This window comes from Lepidochelys olivacea (assembly GCF_965140295.1).
Source record: "Lepidochelys olivacea isolate rLepOli2 genome assembly, chromosome: 3".
Classification (NCBI taxonomy): domain Eukaryota; kingdom Metazoa; phylum Chordata; order Testudines; family Cheloniidae; genus Lepidochelys; species Lepidochelys olivacea.
The window spans coordinates 106,878,314-106,903,694 of record NC_140413.1 but is presented as its reverse complement, the minus strand read 5'-3'; the positions used below and the strand labels follow the sequence as shown (position 1 = coordinate 106,903,694).

The window sequence follows — 25,381 nt, the reverse complement described above, 5'->3', positions numbered from 1 at the left end:
CAACAGGTTGTGTGCTGTTTTAAACTACTGTAGTCATAAGTACAGGTGACACAATTCGTATACAAGGCACCTGTTGGATTTATTAACAAGGGCCTTTTAGATAGTTTGGTTAGAGTTCTAAGATTTTTTTAATGGAAAGACAGAGCTGTAGAGAGCATGTTTTTCAATTTTCTGCATGCTACTTTTTGGAGAAAGGGAGCAACTTGACAATATCTGTTTAGAAAGGCTGACTTCACATAGGGATTACACATGTGACCCTCTGTTCCTGTGTTATACCAATAAAATAAAAACCAGCAGGATCTTATTAAAGGGGAAAAGGCCACATTTGTTGTGAATACAGAAAGAATCGTAGTAAGTTAGTTATAGCTATAATATTCCATTCAATTTCATATTTATTCACACATTCATTCATACACACACAGGTTCTTCAAGGTTATCATAGTTACCAGCCTTAGAGTTGCTCATGCCAAGCCACTGGCCTGGTGGCCTGGACATGAGGAGGGAGCAGGGCCTTGTCAGATGCTCATCTGATGCTCCTGGAAGTTGGTTTGCAGAATCAGACCCCAAAGTTCTCACTTTCTAGAGTCCATTTTTATAGGAATTTCTTCCTATGCCAGTCTATGGGAATTGCTTCATCATGCTGTTGCTGAATCAATCAGCAGATGGCACATTCCTGATGGCTCCGTGCTGCTAGATGTTATCTTGTTCTTTGGTTCTCCCATTCTTGAGGCTGTTGGGTGGATTCCAGTCTGCACTCTGGGGGTCCTCTGGTTATTTCCACTTGACCCCTTCTTCAGCCGATGGACACTGGATTCTTAGGCTGGCACCTCCCTGATCATTCAGTTATCCACACCAAGCATCTATCCACATACATCCTCTGTCTTTGTTTTAATCACAATTGTTAACAAAGCGAGATGAATACAACAGAAGGGCGGGGAGTCTCTGGGTGCTGTTTCTGTTACAGAGTATTGCTTTGAGTCTCTCTCTGTGTGAGTAGTTACAAAGAATTGCTTTGAGAACAGACTCTGTCTTAGAATGTACTAACACAATTAGCAGCTTGCAAGTTTCACACAGAGGGAGAGAAACAGTACCAAAAACCAAGAGACCTCTTAATTAGTAATACCCTGGGATTTAAACTATGGGGAATCAAACTCATTTCTTATTTTAATACAGAACTTCTTTAATATGATCCAACACCTGTCCTTGTTCAGTGGGAACTGAGCTGTGAACACATTTGTGTTCTGGGCAGGATAAAACTCTCCTTCAGAAGCATTCTGATGCCATAGCCACTATATGGGTGTGACCAATAGTGAGCTATGGTTTTGATAGTCACACTTTTCTTTTTGTTTAAAAACATTCAGATGCAATTATTTCAAATAAGTTAAATATCGGTAGCCTACTAATTTAAAATTGTATGTTTACCTCTAACTTGCTTTTGAAATGGAAATAACTGCTTGAATATAACCCATTTGGCGTGAGCTAGGTGGGATAGTGGGTTATGCAGTTACTAACCTTTCATCTTTTAACACCTGGGTTTAAATGCAGCTTCTGTCACAAGTGAAAGAGCTTTATGGTCACCTAGTCTTCCATATTCATGTGTTTGCAAAACCAGTGTAATTTGGCCCCATTGTTGTCCGTCAAAAATGTTGAGTCCAGATCATGATGGATTTGCAGATCTGGGTGGCGGAAAAATATATCCAGTGTCAATTATACTGTGCCTAACTCCTGCTGTTCTGTCACTGTTATAAATATTTCCTGTTCCAAAAAAGGAATATTTTAAATCTGCTGAACAGTTTTTAGAAATAATGGTTTTTAGATAGGTTTTTATGATTTTAGTGATATAGTACAAAATTTTTAAAAGTTCCTTTGTTTTATTAGGAGTCCACATCTCCAGTTGTTTCACCACAGCAGTCCCCACCAACCTCTCCACATACATGGAGGAAGCACAACCGCCATCCCAGCGGAGGGAATAATGAACGACCTCTTGCTGGACCTGGGCCTTTTTGGGCTCCATTTAGTGAAGCACAACCAGGTATAAATGTCTTATGTTATCCTTCAAGTGTTGCCTGACGTTGTGGAATTTAAAAAAAAAAAGCTTAAAGTTTAGGTCAGCTTAGATTTACATTTTCACTATGGACAGAATAAGTAGCAGAAAAAGGACAGGAATACAAAGTATCACTCTACACAGTTATCAAGCGCACCTCTGTTGCAGTTCTCTGTTAAATTGGTGCCTGCCAAAACTGCATAATCTGCAGCACGGCTGTGACAGGCTCATCACCTAAGTCTGATGTGGAAAATGCCAAAGATTGTGACAGGAGGGAGAGGATGGAACAGTTGCACGTGTCCCTAAACGAAATATATAGCAGTATAAAACTGATGTTTTCTACTCCTGGGGAAATTCTGCACCAAAAAATTAAAAATTTTGTGGACAATATTTTAAAATTCGACATATTTTATTTGTCAAAATAACACAATATAATAATGCCAGTTTCAGTTACTTTGGTCATTTATTTCAAAATACCTGTCAGCAAGTATGTCTGTAACAATACAGACCAAAAAAATAAAAAAAAATTCAAGAAATGGTTTTTTTGACAAATTGATTCCTTACCAGGCATATTAATGCAGAACTTTGAGTAATTCTTTTAAACTACAGTACAGAAACTTATTTCCTGCACCCTGCAGAAGCAATGAAAATGCTTGGGAGGAGTCGGGGTAACGGAGGAGCTGACTGAGAGGGAAGGAGCCTGGAGGTGAATTTGTAGGATTGTTGAGTGTGGGTGGGACAAGTAAGAAACAGGAATTTGGGGGAGTAGTATTATTAGGGAGTTGGGAAACCTCCCCAGTGCAGACCCAGGCTGACCCCTAGCCTTTCCCATTGAGACAGGTACATCTGCCTCCCATACTCATTTGGCCCTGCAGCCCTCCTCTTCCCCCCCCCCCCCCATTCAGCCCCTGCCTCAAAGCAATCACTAGCTCCCTAGCCTATGCCTCAGTCTGTGGTGTGTCCCCCCCCGGCCCTTCTGAACCCCAGTCTGACACCCCCACCCAGCAGTCCTGTGTGCCCTGCTCTGACTGTCCTGTGCCTCCTCACCTGGCACTGTGAGGAACACAGCCTCCCCCTCCCTCTCTGTTGGCTGGTTGCCCTCTCTTCTGGCACCACAGTAGCCCCTGGTGGGCAAAAGGTGTAATTGCAGCACCTCTCCAGCCGAACTATATTTTGTGAAGGAAAAAAAACATCTGGGGCGAGGAGGGGACATGAATTCTGCATGTGTCCAGTGGTGGAGAATTCCCTCAGGAGTAATGTTCCTGAAACTAGCAGTAATCTTCCCTATCACTATAAAAATGGAGCTTGAGGGGAAAGCAATGACACTACTATATTGTATGTTTTCAACTATGCTTTTCTTTCTTAGAGTAGGTTAATGAACTTGTCAGATTTTTTTTCAAAACTGAGACCTTAATACTTTGAGTTTTTACTTTCTCTAGCGCTTCTGTGTATATTTAAGATCCATATTCTTAAAGTCTTGTGGTTTGAGTTATGTTATGGTGGACTAATAGTTTGATACTCTGTGTGCTGGTACATCCAGTAGGCCTGTGTTAATTGTTTCTTTTTGAATAGTAACAAAATATCTTGTCTGATCCCAATGTTTCTACAAGTTCCACTTTCTTTTCTCCTCTCCCCTAGTGTTCCCAGGTTTTCTACTTACAAGTGAATCCTAATTCAGGTTACACTTCTGCTTTTAGTATTATTTCTTGTTACAATATATTATCTTTTAAATTAGCATTTGGATTATTTTTTATATTTGAATACTTATGATTAGTAAGGTGTATTATAATTGGACTACTGTTTTTCAGTACATCCTTTATTGACCATACTTTGAGGACCAGGGAACTTCTTATGTGAGAATTGTCTGATGGTATTTTCTTGAGCTGTCAAGTCCTGAGAAAAGACAAAAATTTGTTTTTATTTTCAGGGACATATAGAAAGCCTAGATCAGGGGTTGGCAACCTTTCAGAAGTGGTGTGCCGAGTCTTCATTTATTCACTCTGATTTATGGCTTCATGTGCCAGTAATACATTTTAACGTTTTTAGAACATCTCTTTTTCTATAAGTCTTTAATATAGAACTAAACTATTGTATGTAAAGTAAATAAGGTTTTTCAAATGTCTAAGAAGCTTCATTTAAAATTTAAATTAAAATGCAGAGCCCCCCCGACCAGGGGCCAGGACCCGGGCAGTGTGGGCGCCACCGAAAATCAGCTCGCATGCTGCCTTTGGCACGTGTGCCATAGGTTGCCTACCCCTGGTCTAGATCGTATGCAGAGGGTTGTGCCAATTATGTTGTCTCAACAAGTATCCTGCCCTAGTAGTTAGGCATGCTTATAAATTATCTGATATAAAGATCATACAGTTTCTTCATTGTGCACATGTCACACGTTTATTGAGTACCACAGAATAGGTTTAGTCAAACAGTTTTAACAGCCCTAGTTAATTTGCATTTTTTAATGGATAAATTGACTTCCCTCTTCACCCCTGCATATAGTAGAATACTTGAGAACCTAGATTCTTACAAGTTCAAATGCAGATGAGCTATTTCTGGTGGCTGTCTTGTAGTTTTCAAAGCCAGTGGATTCCAGGGATTCGTCAGTAACTTGCTCTTTATTCATTTTTCATAACTACAGTAGTTTGCTGCAGAATTCTGTATTAATCAGTCAGTTCTGGCAAAAATATTCCTATTCAGTGAATGAATTTACTGACTCTAAAATGCTGTCAGAATTTGACCAAAAACTCAACCCTCTTAAATTCTGTTTTTTGTCACTTCCTCCAGATATTTCCTACACTGAAACACTATTTACTGTATTCAAAATTGTTCATTGCAGCAGGATTATATGTATTGCAAATGCTGTCTCCTATCTCTAGTTTCCAGCTAGAATAGGTTTTAATATTCTGTTGTAGCTCATGGCAAACCATGTCCATCCTGATTCACAGTGGAAAGACTTTTCTTAACCCAACTAGCACCTTGGTATGAATCATAGCTGTGCTTTACACACACACAAGGGGGGTGGGGGGGTGAGAGAGAGAGAAGTGGTGATAGTACTCTTATTTAAGTGGGGGTCTAATAGTACAGGCTAGAATGATGGTGTTGGGCGGTGCTCTGCAAAATTCCAAATCCAGCTCTGCCAATGGTCCTAACCTTGGAGATTCCCTTCCTGTTCCAGTCTTGAGTCTCTCTTGAATAATCAGCTAACTGTCAAATTGAGCCACTTTTCTGTTATGTTCCAAAAGTTCCAAGAGGTTTTAAAGATGAGACCACAATATTTTCACTTGTAATCCAGACAGGTGATCCAGGTCTCTCTAGCTATAAATCCAGTGTGTCTCATGCTAGGATTTAGAGAAGATTATCCTGATATTTAGGACTAGTTCTTAGGGTTACCTTTTTGCAGGGGACAACTCATTGCCTGTGTCCCCTGTACTACCTTCTCCTCAAGTTCTACATTGAATCCCTCAATGTTTAAGAATATTGAACTTCTCACCCAAGAAAAAAACTTCATCTATTTTAGTTACCCATTTGGCCCCTATTACTATAGTGTCTGAGCACCATATAGTCTTTAGTACATTCATCCTTACAATACCCCATTGAGGCATGGAAAGGCTGTTACCTCTGTTTTACAGATGGGGAGCTGAGAACCAGAGACAGTCTTCCCCAAGGACATTCAGGAAGTATAGTCAGGCAGGGACCTGAACCCAGGTCTCCATAAGGCTAGTACCTTAATCCTTGAACTGTCTTTTCTGCTGGTATTAATCTTCCATTTGTCTTTTCCAGTTTCTAAAGGAATGCCTTAGCCAAGCTTCATGCTTCTTTGATCATTTAATTATTCTGTGTTGGCGGCCAAGTCAAAGCATAGACCCAACTAACATCTGGGTGGTGATGTATGGAAATGGTTCTTACCAAACCTTTTATAAAGTACAGAATATTGTTAGAGTTTGGAAAGCTGAAAGGCTTATTAGCCAAAAGATAGTAGTTTAACTATTTCCTGGTGCTAGTAAACTTGCACCTGTTGGATGCCGATAACCAAAGTGTGTGAATTCTTTGTTTAAATATATTGTCACCTGTGTGTGCATTGAAAAACAAACTCTTTAATTCAGGGGTGTGTTGTCACCTCTCAAGGAATAAAAACTATACTGTTCTCAGTTTTGATATTTTCTATATGCTTTTTTTGGACCAGTGCCAAAATTGGATTACTAGATCAAGGGGCCAGTGATAATTTTAAGGTCCAGTATTCCTTTTACTGTCAGGATTTGACTAGCATGCCTCATGCTGTTTGGAAGCTGTGGTTACTGTTGACAAAACGGTTACTGTTGCCTAGGCAGAGTGAGAGATGGATCTTACAATCAGATCATTCTGATTATCATCTTGCTGCCTGGTACTTCAGTTAGGACACCATTTTAGTGCGATCTTGTAGTTTGCTAGAAGCGAAGGTTTTTGTGTAGTCGTAGAGGATCTTGGATTTGTGCCCTTTTGTTTAGGATATAAAAAGGCCTGAAAGGTGTGTGCAAGCTTTTATTTTCTTTTTTTACCTTAAATTCAGGAATGTAAAGTCTTTTCTTGGTTTTGCTGGAATAGTTTTTGGAGGCCCATGTGGATTCTTACCCCAATTAAGTGGGAGAGTTTATTCTAACAAAAGTCTATTCTCTTGGGTGTTTCTCAGGAATTTGAATTAAACAGATGCTAACAAAAGTTTTAAATAATCTGAATACAAATTGCTTCCCCTCTCAAACTAAGCTTCAGTTATTGATCTGTCACAAACATACTACTACTCCAGTTCTCCAGAGTTTCCCAGGGAAAAAAACAAAACAAATGCTTGAACTTATTATGAAAGGGAAACAGGTTCTCTGCTCCGTCCACAAAAAAAAAAGTCATGCCTTTATACCTAATCAAGAGAAAAAACAGCACAAACTTTTTTCCTTTTGCATAGCAGTTTAAACTCCAGATCCAGCAGTTAGAAAGTTAGCTGCTAAAAGCTTTTCAGAAATGAAATGATGGTTGAAGTGTCATGGCAGAATAAGGTGGTAATCAAATGACACCATTTTAAGGTCTGTTACTTCATAATATAATAGGGCTAGAAATAGAATCTTTACTAAAACAGTTTTCTTTGGAACTTTATCAATGTTCCCAGTTAACCCTGGAGTGTGAGTATGTGGGAATGCAGCCCCAAACCACCTCAATTTGTTCTCCATGGTGAAGAGAAGGATTATCTTGTAGTTCAGGAAACCTGCAACCTGAAAATATGGGCAAATTTGGAAGCATTTAACCTTGTGAGTAAAGGGCTTATCCTAGAATCCACCCATATCTCTCTGGTCCTGGACTGTTCGCTATACTTGCATGAGCCTGGCAACTGCATTCCCTTATAGTTATTTCAACAGCTAGAAAGAATTGAGTTACAGGCTTCAGTGGCAGACCCCCACAAAGATAAGGGATCCCTTCATGTGTACCCAAAACTTATCCTAAAGTGGTGACAGACTTCTACATCAACCAGTCTCTGTCTTCCTTCCAAACTTTCACTCCCATCCCAGTGAGCCCATCTTCACTCATTGGATGTGAGGAAAGCTCTCTTGATTTTAAGAGAATTATTGAAGGTCTTAGTCCTAACAGATTATTTGTGGCATATGGGGGTGAGAGGAATTAAAGCCCATTCCCCATAAGCAACTGCTCAGGGTGGATTTGATTTAAATCAAATTATTTGATTTAAATCACTAGTCAGGAAGACTCTCTTTAATCATGGATTTTTTCTCCATAAAAGTGCATTCTTGTTGGTTGTTATAACCTTAAGACATATTCTTCACAACTCAGAGATAGATGTAGGTTTCATTTTTAGAAGGTACACACTATACATTTTTAAGTGATTTATTTTGAAAATTTTTCTGATTAGTTTTACAGATATATCAGAAAATGAATAATTGAAACTATAGAAAATTATGGTGATTTTGAAGGTGGATAGTCTTCAGAATCCTGTATGTTGAGAATGGATTCTCATAAACTAAGTCAATGCAGTTATTTATTACCTGTTTTAGCCCACGAAAGCTTATGCTCAAATAAATTTGTTCATCTCTAAGGTGCCACAAGTACTCTCTGTTCTTTTTGCTCATTTAGTATTACTCATTGCATTCACTGATGGTACTACTTTAAAGATGAAATTATAAAAGGAAGATCTGCCTATTACAGCTATTTATTTTTTATCACAACTGCATCTAAAATGATAGTACCATAGAGTAACAATTATATATTTTGCTCAAACATGAGAATTCAAGAATAGTGCGGAAGGGCGACAGGCAGTCCTTAAGAAGGAAGTATGAAATAAAAAAGTTTACCAACCTGAAGATCCTGCATGTTCAGACATGTTCCTTTCATCTTCAATGCAGCTTCCTCCTGAGAAAACACTTCTTATGATGTTGTTTCATTAAGTCAACCAGGCCTTGCATTTCTTTGTTGTACTGCTTGCATTTTGCACGCATGCCTGTCTTACCCTGAGGTAGAGGAACTTCATTAAAATATTCCCAAACTGGGTCTCTTTTACGGCCTGCTGGCATTATAGATTTTCCCTTCTAGTGAGAGAGTGATATGGTAGATCTCAAATCAGTGAAGGCTACATTCAGAAAGACCTCAAGACTTCTGGAATATGCTGCTCAAACAGTTCCACTTTTGTTTCTACTGCATGTCCCTCCCTTCTCACATTTATCTCCAGACTTCTTTTCCTTGTCCAGATCTGTTCTGCTCCCAACAATCTTCTATTCATTGAACTTTTTGAAACTTTGCACTTTTAGAGAGAGGTAAGGGATTGACACAAATTTGCAGAGGGACAATAATGTTGAGGTCTGTTATTTCTCACCTCTGTATATTTAAAAACATTTTTGGTGTTGTTAAGCTTGTTATCTCTGGAGACAAATCCACAGATTGAGAACTACAAAACTAAGCATCTCTGATGGTATCTTCTAGACTGAGCACTGAGTCCCATTGGGTAGATAGAAATATTAACCTAAATAATCTATACAGAAGCCCCTGGAACCCCATAAGATTGGGTCCTTAATCCATGAACTATTGGACCTCATTTACAAAACTTTTCTTAAACATTACATGAATATATTCTCATAAAATAGAATTAGAATTTATAATCCCTATTCCATGATGAGATATCTTAGAGCTATAATGTATTTTAATTAAAACTATATTTAGATAGGTTTTTCCTCAAAAAAGCATTTTATCAAAAAAATCCGATTTAAATAAAAAATCTAATTTTTATTTTTTAAAATCATTGATTTTTATTCACCCTGCTACTGCTGTTTCAGTGACACATTTAAGGACAGATTCCCATAGGAGAAATGTATAGCACAGCCACATGGAGTTCAGTTCATGCTTTTACTAAGCACTGTGCATTAGTCTTATTCTCAGAGTTAGAGGCGAGACTTGAGAGTTCCTTGGCCTTCCATGCATTCCAAGAGGTGTTGCTCTTTACTCTCCCACAAGTGTGCATGCACAGAGGACTTTGAAGGACTGTGCACCAGTGAAGAGATACTTTACTGATAACTTTCTTCAAGAGTCTTCTCAGTAGTTCAGGAGAAGAAGCTGAGGTGGTTAGGGGCTGCACTCAAGCGTCATATGTTGATGTCACTAGGGGCACTTGTCCAGCCCAAATGGACGTGGCTTTGGTAGAGTTTCTGTGAACTCAATACCAGGGAGCTCCAACTCACGTGTGCAGGAACAGAGGTGATTCTCGAAAAGTTAAAAGTAAATAACCTTTATTCACTTGTTCACAGACTTCCCCTACTCCTCCCCAAAAATCCATATACCAACAATAGTGAATGGAAAAGTAACTAGAAGCACAAAACAAGATTGTACTACCTAAAAAGAAAACAATTCTGCTGATACCTTAAGATTACTTAAAAGATGTAGTAATTAATTTGGTGCTACCAGGTTTTTCCCCTAGGGAATTCTAGTGCCACAATTCAAATTGAATATGTAACTGTTTACTGTTTCAGGTGAAACGAGAGTTTTGGAAGTATATGGCAAGTATACTATGACTAGGCTTGGAAGCATAGTTTTCAGTAAAAATCTGATAAATGTGAGTAATTGTCCATTTTTCTCTTCACCTCAAAACCTGTGAAGAATTCAGTCTTAATTGAAATTCAGGAATAAAAGTTAAAGCATATGATGAAGGGTAAAACTTTCATAAGTGACTTAGGAGCCAGAATTTTCAGGAGCCAGTGATTTTCAGAAATCACTTAGGGGCTTAGTCCACTTGAAAGTCAGTGGGACTTTGTCAGTTAGGCACTTCTACAGGGAACATTTTCAGATAAATAGTACATTTTTTTGCTGTTTACTTCATCTGGCAGTCAATAAAATGTAAGACTTAATTTCTCAATTTATCCTCTTTGGTAGTAGCTAAACTTTGAATAACCAGATGTTTGATAGTATAAAATCATGTTTAAAATACAGTATTTAATTCTTTATTAGTTATCAGCAAAAAAAAATCATATGCATTTAGTTTATCAGTATAAGCCAGGCTCTGGCTGACTGTAATATGTAACACTTTGATCCATCTGTTCACATAAAAGAACTCATCTATAATAAGTTGCTAAACTTATATTGAAATAAAAGAATAACAGTCCATATCTTTTGAGGATTTATGTTTCCTGTTTAGTATATTAAAAAAAAAAGACAGGATAAAAATAGAGTACTGGCACTTTTGAAAAAAACAACTACCTGTTCAAATTTATAAAATAAAAACAGAATCCTTCCAAGCCTACCCATGCAAAAGCAATTATTGCAATTAATTCTTTGATACTATAATCCTGCACAGATGGTATAGAAATGCTGAACCATTATTCTGACAGGAATAGAAATACTACAAGTGATAGTCTGATGATCACCACAGAATCAGTTTTAGTGTCATTGTGTGAAATTGAAGCTTGTAAAAACTCATCATGAAGGAAACTGTCTTCTCATTAGCAGATGGCCGACAATGCACAGCAAAAGCAAAGCAAGCAGCCAAGGTTTAGTAAACATAATACAGGAGCAGTAGAAGTAGGAAGACATTAACTTAAGATGTCCAGGAACCGTAATTCATATAAGCCTTCCATTGACTTTAGCGACTTTTTTGTTTCAGGTCTGCAGGATCTAAGAGGTAAGCCAGTAGTTGAGGGGGAGGTGACAAGTTCTCTCAGACCTCCATACCCAGTAAGACTAACCTGGAAAGTTCAACTATCCCTCATCCACCATAGTCAAAGTAGGCATCCCTGGCAGACCAACTAAACTAAACCTTGTTTGGTTAAGTTATGTAAAAACTGTCTGTACTATAGTATTTTCAATACATGTTTTTGAATGTATTTTGCATTTGCAGGTATTGTACATCTTTAAAGCTGCTCTTGTAATTCTGCTTCTGTTCAGGCAGGTGAATCCTGCCCTGCAGCTGAACTTCATGTTCAGGATGGGGACTAGGCTCTGCCTCTGTCCAGAACTTTGTCCAGCTGCAGACCTGAGAGAACTTACAGGAATGGGAGCAATTTCAGATCCCACCTATTCCCCCAGTCGTGCTGTAACCACTGCTCAAAGGATCTGAGATGAGATGAAGAGCTGAGTGAAGATTTGGCTCACTATCTGTGGGGCCCACCACAGGCACAGAAACAGGAAGAGAAGTTCTTCTGAGATGCATTAGTTGAGCTGCTCCTACTTAATTTTTTGGCTAATTAGGCTAGCTGCTAAGGAAGAGTATGGAAGCATAGAGCAATTTGAGATCACCACCCCCTTTACTCTCAGCACTGTTGGATTAAACACTACTCTAGCTCACTGGCATACAAGGAATGGGTCTGAGGAAGTAGTTGTGTACACAAGAGAACTAAAACAATAGTTCCAGCTAGGAATCCCAAGCACAGGTTAATGTTTAGGGTGTGGATTGTAGCACCTTTTGCCTACTAATATAGCTAAAACTATTAATTACAATGATAGCTAGAAGAAACTAAGTAATCTAACATCTCCCCCTATATTAGACTTCCCCTATTTACAAGTGGGAGAAAGCTCTCCGGAAACAAATCTAAGTAATATCCTGTATTTTTTCTTGCAATGTATGTAAAGTATAATAGACCCCGACAATTACTATGCACACTAGCAGATAGAGTAACAGGTAAAAGTTTTCTGTACAGTTTGTTTTTCTGAGTAGTTTTTTTTTCTGAAAAAAGTGACTTAATATTCTCTAATCAAGTCTCCAGCCTAAAGGGTAACTTCATCACACTTAATCTTAATACATATAAACATGGAGTAATTCTGGAATTACATATAAATAGTCCCAGTCACAATTTTTTCTTAACATTTTAGTTATGTCTCATTACCTTGTTTTTTTTTTTGAGGTTTTGCCTATTCTGTTCACTAACAATGATGTGTTCTCTATCCATAATCTCCATGAACCTGGATTTGTTGATAATACTCAAATTCTGTGAAAGAACTGCTTATATATACAAAGTTCTCTCATGGTAACTTACTTATGGACACCCATCCTAAGAACAGCTTAATTGTTCTTGCTGCATAAATTTGGCTCCAAGTTGAAGAGTTAACAGACTATAATGTGGTGAATGTTTTCTCCTTTCTTCGGATGTGCAGTGTAGGCTTCATGATCGTATCATGAGAGTCAAATAGTAAGTTATGAACCCACTTCTTGCATCTTTAGCACTGGATGCATGAGGTAGAAATGTGCTTGTGAGAATTTAATATAACCTCAATATTGCATTTGGTTGTACAAAAGCACTGTACAACCTTCATTCTGTTTAAAATCTTCAAGGGAGCCAATTTCACAACTGCTCCTTGGTCTTCCAGGAGTTTAATATTTTCTACTTGATGTAGGAAACAGACCTGAGTCTTGTGATTCTTGCAAATTTTTAAAATTTTCCTGATTATCCTGTTCCTTCCCAAGACTTCCTTCATTTTTTTTATTGAATCACAACTTTGGAGGAGCTTGAGACTTTTATACCCCTGGCATTGGGTGACTCAGATGCCAAAAAAAAAAAGCTGCTATAGATATTTAAACATCAGTATAATTAAGTTATTAAAGCACTGAACATCCAACACTACATAATCAAAATAAGTTCACTGAACAGAACACATTTATGAAAAACAAGTCTGTACGGCTTTTGGTAAGCCTCTCAACCACCATGTTACATAATTTTACGGACTTGAGATTCGAGTATTGTTGAGTAAGTGTCACACTACCTTAGCAACAGAGTTAAGTTATTAAATTATAGTTATCAAGAAAACGGATGCTCAAAAAAAATGAGCTGTTGCTGGAATTACAAATCAAAACATTAAGAAGGAAAAAAATAGAAATAGCACAAGATATCTGAATTGCAGGAATGCCATATGACAACTTTAAATAAATGAATTAGTTTCTTTGCCTCTCAGTACAATGTTTGGTTTCTCTTCTCAGTTCTCTTTGAAGGGAAAAATATGAAGAAGTTTCATTTTAATTATTCTTGATATAGCACATGTTCACAACCCAGATCTTTTTCTAAAATTTATAAATACCAGTGACAGTAAGCAATCCCATCCTTTTTCTTTACTGTGTATATTTAAAGGAGTATTGTTCAGTATAAAATACTAATATTACAATAAGGCATTGGAGAATAGCCTTTGAATTTTTTTCACATTACTACAGTCTGGTTTCTGATTGTCTTCACAATTTTAATGTGCTTTTCTAGGTAGCACATTTATTTCGGTTTTCCATGGACTTCATCCAGCTAAAGTTTTCTTAAATTTTCCTCAGGTTGTTATATTTTGAAAGGGAACTGTTTCTTCTGCTTTCAGGCTCATCTACTACTGGTGATCCCATATGGTCTGGCCATTCCCCGCCACCACATCAAGAAAACTGGGTCAGTTTTGCAGATACCCCACCAACCAGTACTCTTTTAGCCATGCATCCTGCTTCTGTCCAGGTGTGACATTTTATTGGTATTCATTTGATTTGCTTCATTCAAATTAATGTTGCAATCATCTTTTTCATACTTTCACTGCAGACTCATACTGTGGACCCAAATTTACTATGTTGTGGAGTTCAGAAATCTGTTCTATGCTTATTTACCCAACAGATACTTCTGTATCATTGCGTTGTTAAGTATTATACCTTTTTAATCTAGTAAAGTTTTTCAAAATTAAAAATTTGCTAACATTTGAAAAGCCAAATTTAAAAGTAACTGAGAATATTTGTACTTTGCTTTCTCTGCATACACTCCATACTTTTTTGTTGCTTACATAATTGCAATCACTTCTACACCATTTAATGTGCAGAAATATTTCCTATAGCTTGATAGTCCCAAATATGCAATTTGCTGACAGCTTCCTGCAACACTTAAACTTCTACAAGAAATAACTAAACTTTGAAGGCAAGTAGTCTAGAGACAATGGCAGTCCATGTGATTGTTTTAGACAGATAATACTGAGGAAAAAATGTTTCATTGCAGGACCAGACAACAGTACGAACTGTAGCATCAGCTACAACTGCAAATGAAATTCGTAGGCAATCGAGTAGTTATGATGATCCCTGGAAAATAACTGATGAACAAAGGCAGTATTATGTAAATCAGTTTAAAACCATTCAACCTGATCTAAACGGCTTTATTCCAGGTGAGTTCTTTAAACACAGAAGTTACTATAGGTATAGCAATTTTGTATTCTCAAAGACAGCGTGCTGGTGGACGTGGATTTATATATCATTTTGTCAAGTCCTACGTTTACTGAATTATTGGTACAGTACAGCTCCACTGTGATTAAAAAAACTGAAGCTTTGAAACTAATTTGTCTTTATAATAGGTCAGCTTTGCTAGTCTTACTCTTCTAATTAGCACTATTCCCTTAGACCCTTTGCTAAATTGTTTAATTGTTTTTACCATAAACTTTAAGAGCCTTAGAATGGTAAGCTTGCAATAAATATTAAGCATTATTGTTTTAATATTTCAGGGTCTGCAGCTAAAGAATTTTTTACCAAATCAAAACTACCTATTCTTGAGCTTTCTCACATTTGGTAAGTGTGAAGTGTCAAAGTTTGGGGTAGCTATTTTTGAGAACTGCACTATTTCATATTAGGGTTGTCTGACAATCAGTCAGCACCTTTCATCTTCCTTCCTAGAAAGTGTCGCCTGCACAAAATGCCAGTGCTATTCTAGTGTCAATCCTGTTCCCATTTAAGCCAATATTATATTTTCCACTGACTTCAGTGGGATCAGGACTGGGCCCCTACTTAACAGGGAGCTAGAGTCCACAATGTCAGGTACTTCACACAACCAAAGTGTGTTGAAATTGCACGGAAAAAGATGCATTTTTGTCATGCGTATTTCATTTAGTCACACATGCTTCTGGGTAAGTTTGTTAAAGTCCCACAATGACTTAAACAAAAAGCTTACTCTTCATTTCAGTGTAGAAAGAGTGCTACAATGCCAGACATGATCATTCAATAACTCGTCCTCCGCAGATTTGGTCTCCTTCATTAGCTGTTCAGATAACTTACATTTTGGATTCTAATTTAAATAAGATTGTTCCCTCATTAATAAAAGTATGCAAAGTATCAAACTGTAATATCTACATGCTGAAAAACTGCTGTATTATCTGCCACTAATTTAATTTTTGCAGATAGTGCTGAGAAGAACCATCAGTGCTTAAAAATGCAGAAAATAAGGATAGTAAACTAAAGACTTAGAATGTAATATTAAATGAGTTTAAACCCAGTCGTTAATTTTAGAACCCGTCATTAATGAAGACTCATCTCTGTCATTAAAGAACACTCAAAATGCATAGCACTGTAGGTCCTAAGTATTAACACGGGAAATGGAATTATATAAAATACACATCTAACAGTCTTTCAGATAAGGCAACAAAAGAATATAATCTGAAAATAAAATGGTTTAGAGAGGAATTTGATTTTATTTATAGTAAGTTTTCCTTTTAGGGAACTGTCTGATTTTGATAAAGATGGCGCATTGACACTGGATGAGTTCTGTGCTGCTTTTCATCTGGTAGTTGCTAGGAAGAATGGCTATGACTTACCTGAAAAACTACCTGAAAGTTTAATGCCCAAACTGATTGATTTGGAAGACACAACAGGTAAGATGTGTGTTGCTAAAGAACCTTCATTGTATGTCCAGATGACAATCCAGTTAAGGTTACAACCAAATAGCTGATATTTGCAGAATTGCAAATAAACTTAGAAGTTTTAATTTATTTTATGATGGTACGTGAAGTGATCCACTATCCTGAGTCATGTAATACGTGAGGGTAAAACTTTCAAAAGTGTTTGCTTGACTTGAGAGGTTTTAATGCTTAGTACTTAAATGCCAAAGTCACTTTGGAAAATAGAACTTAGGCTCCTAAGTCATATAAATGCTGGTGAAAATGTTACATACAGCCATTGTTACCTATGGGAGAAGAAGGATGGCATTGTTGTTAAAGCACAGGAGATCTGAATACTATTCCTAGCTCTGCCACAGACTTCTGTGACTTTGGATAAGCCAGTTAATCTTTCTGTGCCTGTTTCCCTACCTGTAGAATGGACTACTTACCTGACAAGGATGTGATGCGTCCTGTTCATTAATATTTGTAAACCACTTTGATTTTCTTGAATGGAAAATGCAAACTACCATTTCCTGTAAATGATATATATAGAAGTAAATTGTTTTGTGCTCATCTTTTGCTTCTTCACAGTGCATAAAGAAGCCCTGAAATTTATATTAAAATTTTACTTCAGAAATACCAAACTTGCTTTGAATGTTAAATCTTTTCTTTTTTTGCGCTGGAGGACTTACAATAATTGGCATTAAAATTAAGTAATACTTAACACACTGAATACATATTTAATACAAAAAAATTTCATATGTCTCAAAATGCTTACTAAGGTGGGAAAATATTAGCCTCATTTTACAGATGAGGAAACTGAGGTGTGCAGAGCCTATGGAAGGGCAGAGAATGGAAACCATTCTGTGCCCTCTCCGTTGGACCATGCTGTTTTTTGCTGTAGAAAGGCCAAGGAAATTAGAATGGGAGCTTCCTTGGTCCTTTATATGAAGATGCTGAGTAACTGAAGCTTGAACAGCTATTCGCTATGACAGTTGTAAGGTATTACCAGAAAATTAGTTAAATTTGGAGGAAGTGGTTTTCAGGTGTCACTTCCTTGTTACTGGTGACTTTTATCAGCCTAGTTTACCAGTCATTGATAGCCTTCTAGGGGAAAAAATTAGACAAGATTTAGCAATCAATAGAAACCAGTTGGGCCATGACACACGTCATAAAGAGGCAAAAAGGATACAAACTGGATTTGTATTTCCTCTTACTTCACTTTTAAGGACAGTAGCAAATTAGTACTACTACTAAATCTTAAATCTTAGTCATTTGACCCAAAAAAATCAGGTGATTTTGTTTTGTTTTTTGTTTTTTTAAAATCAGTAGGAACACAACTTTTTTTTCCTTCTGCTATGGGTGTGCATGGTATGGTGACCACTGAATAGGGATATCTATTTTTAGTGGTCATTCTTCAGTGTTTTCCTCTCATGAGCTGAAGTATTTGCCAATCTTTGCTAAAATGATTTAGATATTTGATATAGGTAACTCTAAAAGTCAGTCAGACACTCTTCTTCTCTCTACTTCGAAAGTATGAATTTCACTTCTGGCTTTCAGTTGTGCACCAAGTTTCTACTTAAGTGCAATAGCTATCTTTCCTTTTACGTTAACTTCAAAAATTTAGGGGCATTCTTCCAAGGCTTAATTTACTAATGCCCACTTCTAAAGACAGAAGCTGTATTTGAACCTCCAAGTTTGAATCTGAAACTTTCATTTAATCTTTTTCACATATGAAGCAGTTTAAGAGCATTGAACATTGATTTGGGTTGTCTGCACCTAGACAGTTGTACTGCTTTAACTAAGTGGAGCTGCTCCCCGAAGTGTGGAATCTGTTACATCAGTATAAAGGTGCTTTTTACTGGTATACCTACTCTCATATGGGAAGAATAACCATTCTAGTGTAAGTAATCTTTATGCCTGTATAAATTCATCTGCCCTAAGGCTTTTACCTGTATTACTGTTGTAGTAGTAGTAGTGATAATAATCAACTCTAACCAAAATAGTTATACTTTGAAGTGTAGACCAGACCTTAAACCAGAAAGTTTTGCAGCTGGCTGCAGCTTCATCTAAAATTTGAAAATTTCCTGGTCAAAAATGCTACAATGAGCTCTATATATGAGGTGTGAAGTGGCCTTCCAAATCATGGGAAAGCTTTTCCAAAATAAAAATCAAGATGGCACTGATCTCCATTATGAAAATGACAACTCTTGTGACATTGCTGTGGGACCCTAGCATGGTAGATAGTCTCTGACCCGCTCCATTAATCCTGGCTGTGCTTGTGAAGGCCTCGTGTCTTGCTTCATGTAGGCAACTCTAGAATATTCTTAGAGCTCACTTGCTATTTTATTTAAACGGGTTGACTTGAGTGCGCTCACAGTAAAATGTTCAGTCTTTAGTGAATTAAGATCTTTTCTTTGAGTAGGATTAAGGGCTTTAGCAAAAGTTACTGGTGGAACTAAATTGTTGTAGCTACACCAGTGCAAGCCCCTAGTTATAGATGCATTTAAACCTGTTAGTCCTCGTTTATATCGATTTAGGTTAAGCTAATACATCTAGTTTAGTTGGCAGATCAAATTACATGGATTCAACTTTTCTACTGCAGACCAGCCTAAAGACACGAATAAATTGAGCTTCTGTAATGCTTGTGTGAAAGCCACACTGCAATAAAACTTGCTTCCAACAGCATTCACAAAAATGTAAGAATTTTTTTTTTTCAAATTCAATTTATAGTATTTGAGCATATCTTGCCATGTGTACTTTGGGCTGGGCAAAATGGGATGCAGCTTTTCTCCGATAATAAGCTTTCTGGGCAAAGGAGAGTCTTCTACTCTGTACAGAGCATCAACCAAAGTGGAACCCTGATTTTGATTGAGGCCTCTAGTTGCTGCCAAAATATGACACCTAATGGATTGTGAAAATTATTTTAAGAGCAGAATTATTTGAGTAACATCACTGGCTTTTCCCTCTTGTATCAAATTCACGTTTCTCATCCTCTGTTTCAAGGATCTGAAAAATGACACCCTTACCTCTCTGTCCTTTCCTTAACGGATTTTTCCTTTGTCTCCCATGCTGCTGTGCTCTATGCTTGGAACTTGCTGTCCACTCTTACATGTTTTTGGGCAAATTCCTCCTCTAAACACTGCATAACCATATACTTTTTGTGATCAGAAAGTATGTAACAAATCATATTTAAACTGCTACCTTCAATTCTTGGATTAAACCATTGCCGGATCATGCAGTGTACTATTTAAACAGTGCTTCTACCTTAAACTAGATTGTAGTGTCTCTGGGACAGAGATGACTTTCTTGTCTGTTACTGCATGATGAATTGCAAAAGCTAGTGGAAGAAGATAATCAAATGTCAAGTAAAAGTAAGCTTTTCATGTACTACTACATTTATAGAAAAAATACTGTCTACAATATCTTGGGGCCACTTAGAATTTCACACAAATCATAGTCCTAGAGTTTAAGGCCAGAAAGGACAACCAGATCATCTAAATAGAGGCTGCAGATGTATGTAACAATCCTATAGTATCTTATTCTACATTGCTGTCCTCCAATGTGTTGAATTTGAATGGGGTCACATCAGCAGTTTTCTCCACATACACATCAAAAGCTGGAGGATAACTGTTTGCATTACAGTAGCTCTAAGGAGCTCAGTCAGGGTCAGGACCACACTGTGCAAAGGGCTGTGCCAGTATTTAAGACTTTGCCCTAAATAATTTAGAAAGTGTCACAGAGCGAAAACAAACAGGAGGAAAGGAAGATGTGAATTAAAAATATCGGAGCATCTGGTCAGACGAGTTGTATGTACACTTAGCATGTTTGAAGTCTCATGCTGTTTATAAGTAAATTATATCAGTATTCTTGTTGACTGGTGGCTTGGATGACATTTTATGGTCTGTTGGCACTGAAATGTGCAGTAATTCACATTTCAATTCCTGTTATGTGAGTAACATTTTTAATATCTTCCACTATCACCTGAGTATAGAGCCTTAAACCATTCACGTAATTCAGAAGTAGTTCCATTATTTTTTTTTTTCTTGTAAATTTGCATTCGGGCCAGGTTACTGCAGTAATGCCATTTCCTTAAAAGAAAAACAAGCTAAATCTGTTCCTTTCTTGGATGACTGTCAAGGTATACCTGTTTGGAAGTAGCAGTTGCCTTACTTATAGCTTACGGATCTGTGGAGACCTGAGGAATGGGTGCTTTTCAGACTTAATTTCTCACTATTTTACAGTGTCAAGTTAGAAAGTGGTAAACTTACAGTACTTTCTAGCTTATTAAACTAAACCCTTGCTCCTGGACCATATTTTGTAGAAAGCCTACCTAATCCTTCAGTCTACCTGTAGGAATAATAATACCTATTATTATTATCATCATCACAACACCAACTGAACCAAAATTCTTTTATTAAATCTAAAGGCCGAATGGTCTTTATACAGCTGCTGCAAATGTGCCTTAAATGCCTAAGCAATCATCATAGTTGGTCATTTACAGACCCGTTTCCTTCAAAATGACTGTTAAGGCTTTGGGGAGGCAGGTGGTAGTTATCACCGCCTGACCTCCCGTTAGATAATTTGTTTGACTACTATGAGTACTATTGGGTGGGACTGTACAGAGTTATACTTGCATAACTTTTCATTATCAAACCGAGCATCTTCCTTTCCCTTCTCACCTAATGTTGTTTCCAGTACCTCTGCTAACCCTGATTGTTCAGTTCTCTTTGAGCTTTGCAGTGTTCTCAGAGTTTGTAATTTTTAATTTCACATATTTCCACATCTAGCACTTTATACTTTAACTTCAGTATGTCATTTTGTGCTACTGTAGCCTACCAGGCTTCACTGGCGACAAAGTGTTGGGAACATACATCCTCGGTCTTCTCATTCAGCTTATTAGCTGCTTTGCTTCTATGGCTTCACTGAGCTGATTCTTATTTTTTCTACATTCATTCCTCAAGGTGGTATACTTTGCCTGCAGAACTGTAGCTGCCAAATACAATTCCTGAAAGCCCGCTGCCTTCAAACTGTGCCTTGTTTGCTTTGTGATTATTTAAGAAAGCTGCAGTTAGTTTTTTTCCCCATAACTTCCCATGGGGTTCTCCTAGTCAATATTTCCATGCAGTCAATGGACCTCTGCTGTACTTTGCCAAAAATGGATATGCATAGGTACTTAATATACCCTCCATTTCCTTTCTTTTCCTGAACTTCCCTGTAAAAGACCCTTATAGTGGCCCTAGAGGATAGGATGCTGTCCCTTCTGTCCAAGGGTCTGGAGCAACCAAAACTATGTCAGTGGGATCCTGGACAAGCCCCCAAAGGGAGGGGGAGTGGTGGTAGTGGTGATGTTTGTTCATTTTTACATACATGGTATCACCACGATACCATTCAACCATAAATTTCTTTATTAAATCTAAAGGCCTAATGGTCTTTATACGGGTGCTCAAAATAGACCTTAAATGTCTGTCTGATCGTCATACCCATATACTAACATGCTCTCATAAGTAAGACTATGATATAATGATGAGTATTTTTAATAAAAGTCAGGAACAGGTCATGGGCAAAAAACAAAATCACAGCCCCATGACTTTTACTAAAAATACTCATGATTGAATCTGAGGTCGGGGGAACACTGGGTGGAAACCAGAGGCCCACTGCTAATGAAGAACCGCAGGGGGCCCACCTCTGCTTAGGTCCCTGCTGAAGGGGGATTTCCAGGGGACCTGTCACCACTCTGGGATCCATGGGGGGAGGTAGAGGTGGCCAGAGGCAATGGGTGGAGAGCTAGAGGAAGCAGCAAGGGCCAAGGGCACCAAAATACAACTGTACGTTATTTTTATTATTGTCTGCAAACAAAAAAACACACAACCACCCTACATAAATAAAACAATGATTTGGACATGTATATATGCATATTTTTGTTTTTCCTGAAGTTAATTAAGTATTTTAGGAAAATTGGTCAGTGCAGCTACCAGGAAGAATTGGTGGCCCCACACAGAGGCCATCAAAAAAATTCTTGGGAGAATCCCTGACCTAGGGTCAGAATTCTTACACCACTTTTCCAGGTATTAAAAGCCCCAGCTTCTGACCAGATCTCCTTCTGCAAGACATAGTGTTCTGTCTTTCAGTGGTCATCTGTTGCATTAAAATCAGCTAAATCTGCAGCAAATAAAAAATAATCTTTTAAGTCATAATACCCACCCTGTCTGGGTTGCAAAATTACCTATATTTGATATCAAGTATTGTATTTACTTTGCCTCAGTAATAACTCTTTTATACAAAACTTCTGAACACAAACCTTTTAATGATCTTTTTTCCCTAAAATACTCTTAAGGTAACACTTGCATGGTTCAAACTTCTGTATAAAAATCTTCAAGCAAGCAAAGGGAGCAGAAAATCCCAATATTGGCAATATTTGGGAATTTGTCTTGTGACAAATCTTGTGATATAGGGGGTTTTTAAAGCACCAGCTCCTGGAGTTGGGTGATTGCGTTTTTTAAATGAAAGCAGAGATTGTGTTTTTAGCCCATGTGATTTGTATTATATAGAACAGGGGTGGACAAACCTTTTGGCCTGAGGGCCACATCGGGGTTCCGAAAGGGCTGGGTAGGGCAAGCTGTGCTTCCCCAAACAGCCCGGCCTCCGACCCCTCTCACTTCCCGCCCCCTGACTGCCCCTCTCAGAACTCCCAACCCATCCAATGCCCCCTACTCCTTGTCCCCTGACTGCCCTGACCCCCATCCACACCCCTGCCCCCAGACTCCCACACCTGTCCAACCCCCGCTGTTCCCCATCCCCTGACCGCCCCCCTCCCCAAACCTCTGCCCCATCCAACCGCCCCTTCTGTTTTAAGTCAACCTAACTTAAGTAGATTTAATTTTGTAATGGAGACGTGCCCTAAGATTACATTACCCTGCTGCTGCTTTTTACTAGTCTTTCCTCTTTACTGCTAATTTCCTTGGTAGTACCTCTAAAATAAGCTCTGGAAATGTGTGCAGATTTTAGAGTACTTTGAAGTATTGGCTCTTAAACCAAAATATTTGCTATTAGGGCAAAATTCCAGAAGGAGCTATTGCAGAATTCAGACAGAGCAACACATTTTCAGAAAGCTTCTGAGAGCAGGACTCAAACTTTCATTGTATGGGTACTCTGCAGTTCAGTAACCATAGTATGTCACATGGAACACCCACTTATTCTGACATCAGGTTGCCTGTAAATACTCTGGTCTGCAACATAGCCTCAGTCCTGCAGTATGTGCATAAATGACTGTCATTGGCCCCATTAATTTTGCTTGAGACACACGGTAGAGCTAACTTTTTACCCTAAATCACACTTTAAATGTTGCTTCCCCAAAGAGGGAATGGTGCCAGACACTAGTTGAAATTCATTCTGAGCAGATTATGGAGAATCAGTGTTTTAGGGTATGTCTGTACTGCTGTTGGGAGTGAGTCTCTTGGCCTGGGTAACAGACTGCTAGCTTCACTTGAGCTAGCACACTAAAATAGCAGTGTAGACTTTGCAGCTTCAGCGGAGACTCTGACTGGCTGCCTGAGCTTCAACATTCACACTCCTATTTTTACTATGCTAACTCAAACTAAGATAGCTTGAGTCTGTCTGCTTGGGCTGGGAGGCTTATTCCCAGCTGCAACATAGATATACCCACAGTTTGAGGCCCAGGTGGGCACAAAAAGTTGGAACTTCAAAACTTTGATGTTACATGATTTTTGGGAGTTGGGCAAGGGGAGAGCATACAGTGCTACTGTTCTGTAATATAATATGCTCAGAAGAAAATTGGTGGGGGAGGAATTATGTGCTTCAAAAACTTGTTAGATACCTTAATGCCACAAAGGGAGAGAGATTATTCAGTAGTACTCGGTGAAATGGGGTGAAATTAAGGAAAAATCAGAATAAATAACATCATAAATATGACAATTGTTAGACTGGAATAATCTCTGAAAAGTAGTGAAGGGAAGCCCAATTGCTTGAGTTTTTTAAAAGAAGGTTAACTCAAACAGTGAAGAATATATTGCAGGGAACAGTTCTTTGATATCAGAGAGCAGACTAGGTGGTTTAATAGATCTTTTATATGTTCTTCTGTCTTTATATTCAGATTACAATTTGTATTGATGTTTAATCTCTCAATATTGATGTCTTTCAAGTAAAGAGGTTGTTTCTGTTCATACTGGAAGTTTGTTTGATATCCAGTATGGTCTTGATTTTAGGTGAAATGCTGTAACTTTTTTCATTTGAAATTTGTCTCATCATGGTGTAATACGCATTCTCTAAACTATCAAATAGATTGCTCATTATGTTATACCACCAGGAAACAGAAGTTCCTAGTTTCAAACGTCTGCCATCACTGTGTTAACATAATACCCATAAATCCTGACTCTTGAGATTAAATACAGTTAAAACAGCTGATGCCTCATCAAAGACTAGAAAATTGTATAATATATTTTTAATTTCCAAGAATCTGCCCTTACTTTTTGGGATATTAACTGGGGCAGTGGGTGAAGCTTCCCCTTGGGGAGGCTATCCCCCTGCACTGCCTCTTCTGGCCAAGGCCCTGCCTCTACCAGCCATGGTCACATGCCTGCTCACTGTTCCCAGCCCCCCTATGACCTCAGCCAGGGTTGGGGAGGCCTGAGAGCTCGACCCCTTCCCCTCATGGCCCCAGTTGGGACAAAGAGGGGGTGAGAGCTCAGTCTGTGCTACGGAGGGAGGCTGAGAGCTCAGCCCCAGGCAGAATCAAGCTCTCATTCCTGGCCAGAATCAAAGCGGTGCTCTCAGCCTGGCCAGAGCTCTGAGCCTAGAGCCCTTCCCCCATTCCACCCCTTCCGTCTGTGGCCCCACCAATGGTCCCACCCCGCTCTGCCTCTTTCCCTGTGGGGCCTGTCCACCTCTCATTCTTCTCCCTCTCACCCTCCCACCCCCATTGCAGCCCTGAGATTGTGGTAGGGAGCGAGAGCTCCTCAGATCCGCGGCTGTAGCGGGGGGAGATTTTTCCAGCCAATTTGGGGCCCCTGGCCACAGGCGCCATGGGCCTGTGCAGTAATCTGCCATTGTCCTTTTCCCCCTCCCACTTCCCGTGGCGCAAGGTTTGGGAACGCTTAGCCTCCCCCAGTCTCCATTATGTGCAGCCCATGGATATTAAGCAATAAGAGGAGTAAGATACAGAATAATACTTCAAGTTCTAGTTTTTCAAGAGGATCCTGGGAGAGGCAATACTACCTGAAGGTT

The 25,381-nt window shown here is 38.5% G+C and overlaps 1 protein-coding gene across 8 annotated transcripts in view; it reads left to right on the top strand.

Annotated features, from left to right (window-relative positions):
- Positions 1–25,381, top strand: part of REPS1 (RALBP1 associated Eps domain containing 1) — a 106,860-nt gene that overhangs the window by 42,792 nt on the left and 38,687 nt on the right. For 7 of the 8 annotated variants that reach the window (XM_084624612.1, XM_084624611.1, XM_084624614.1 and 4 more), the window contains exons 4-8: positions 1,879–2,032; positions 13,844–13,971; positions 14,497–14,659; positions 14,993–15,056; positions 15,978–16,132. In XM_084624612.1, coding sequence (XP_084480738.1) covers positions 1,879–2,032; positions 13,844–13,971; positions 14,497–14,659; positions 14,993–15,056; positions 15,978–16,132 — 664 coding nt within the window. The remainder of the gene's footprint in view (positions 1–1,878; positions 2,033–13,843; positions 13,972–14,496; positions 14,660–14,992; positions 15,057–15,977; positions 16,133–25,381) is intronic. The other variant, XM_084624615.1, reaches the window with a different exon arrangement.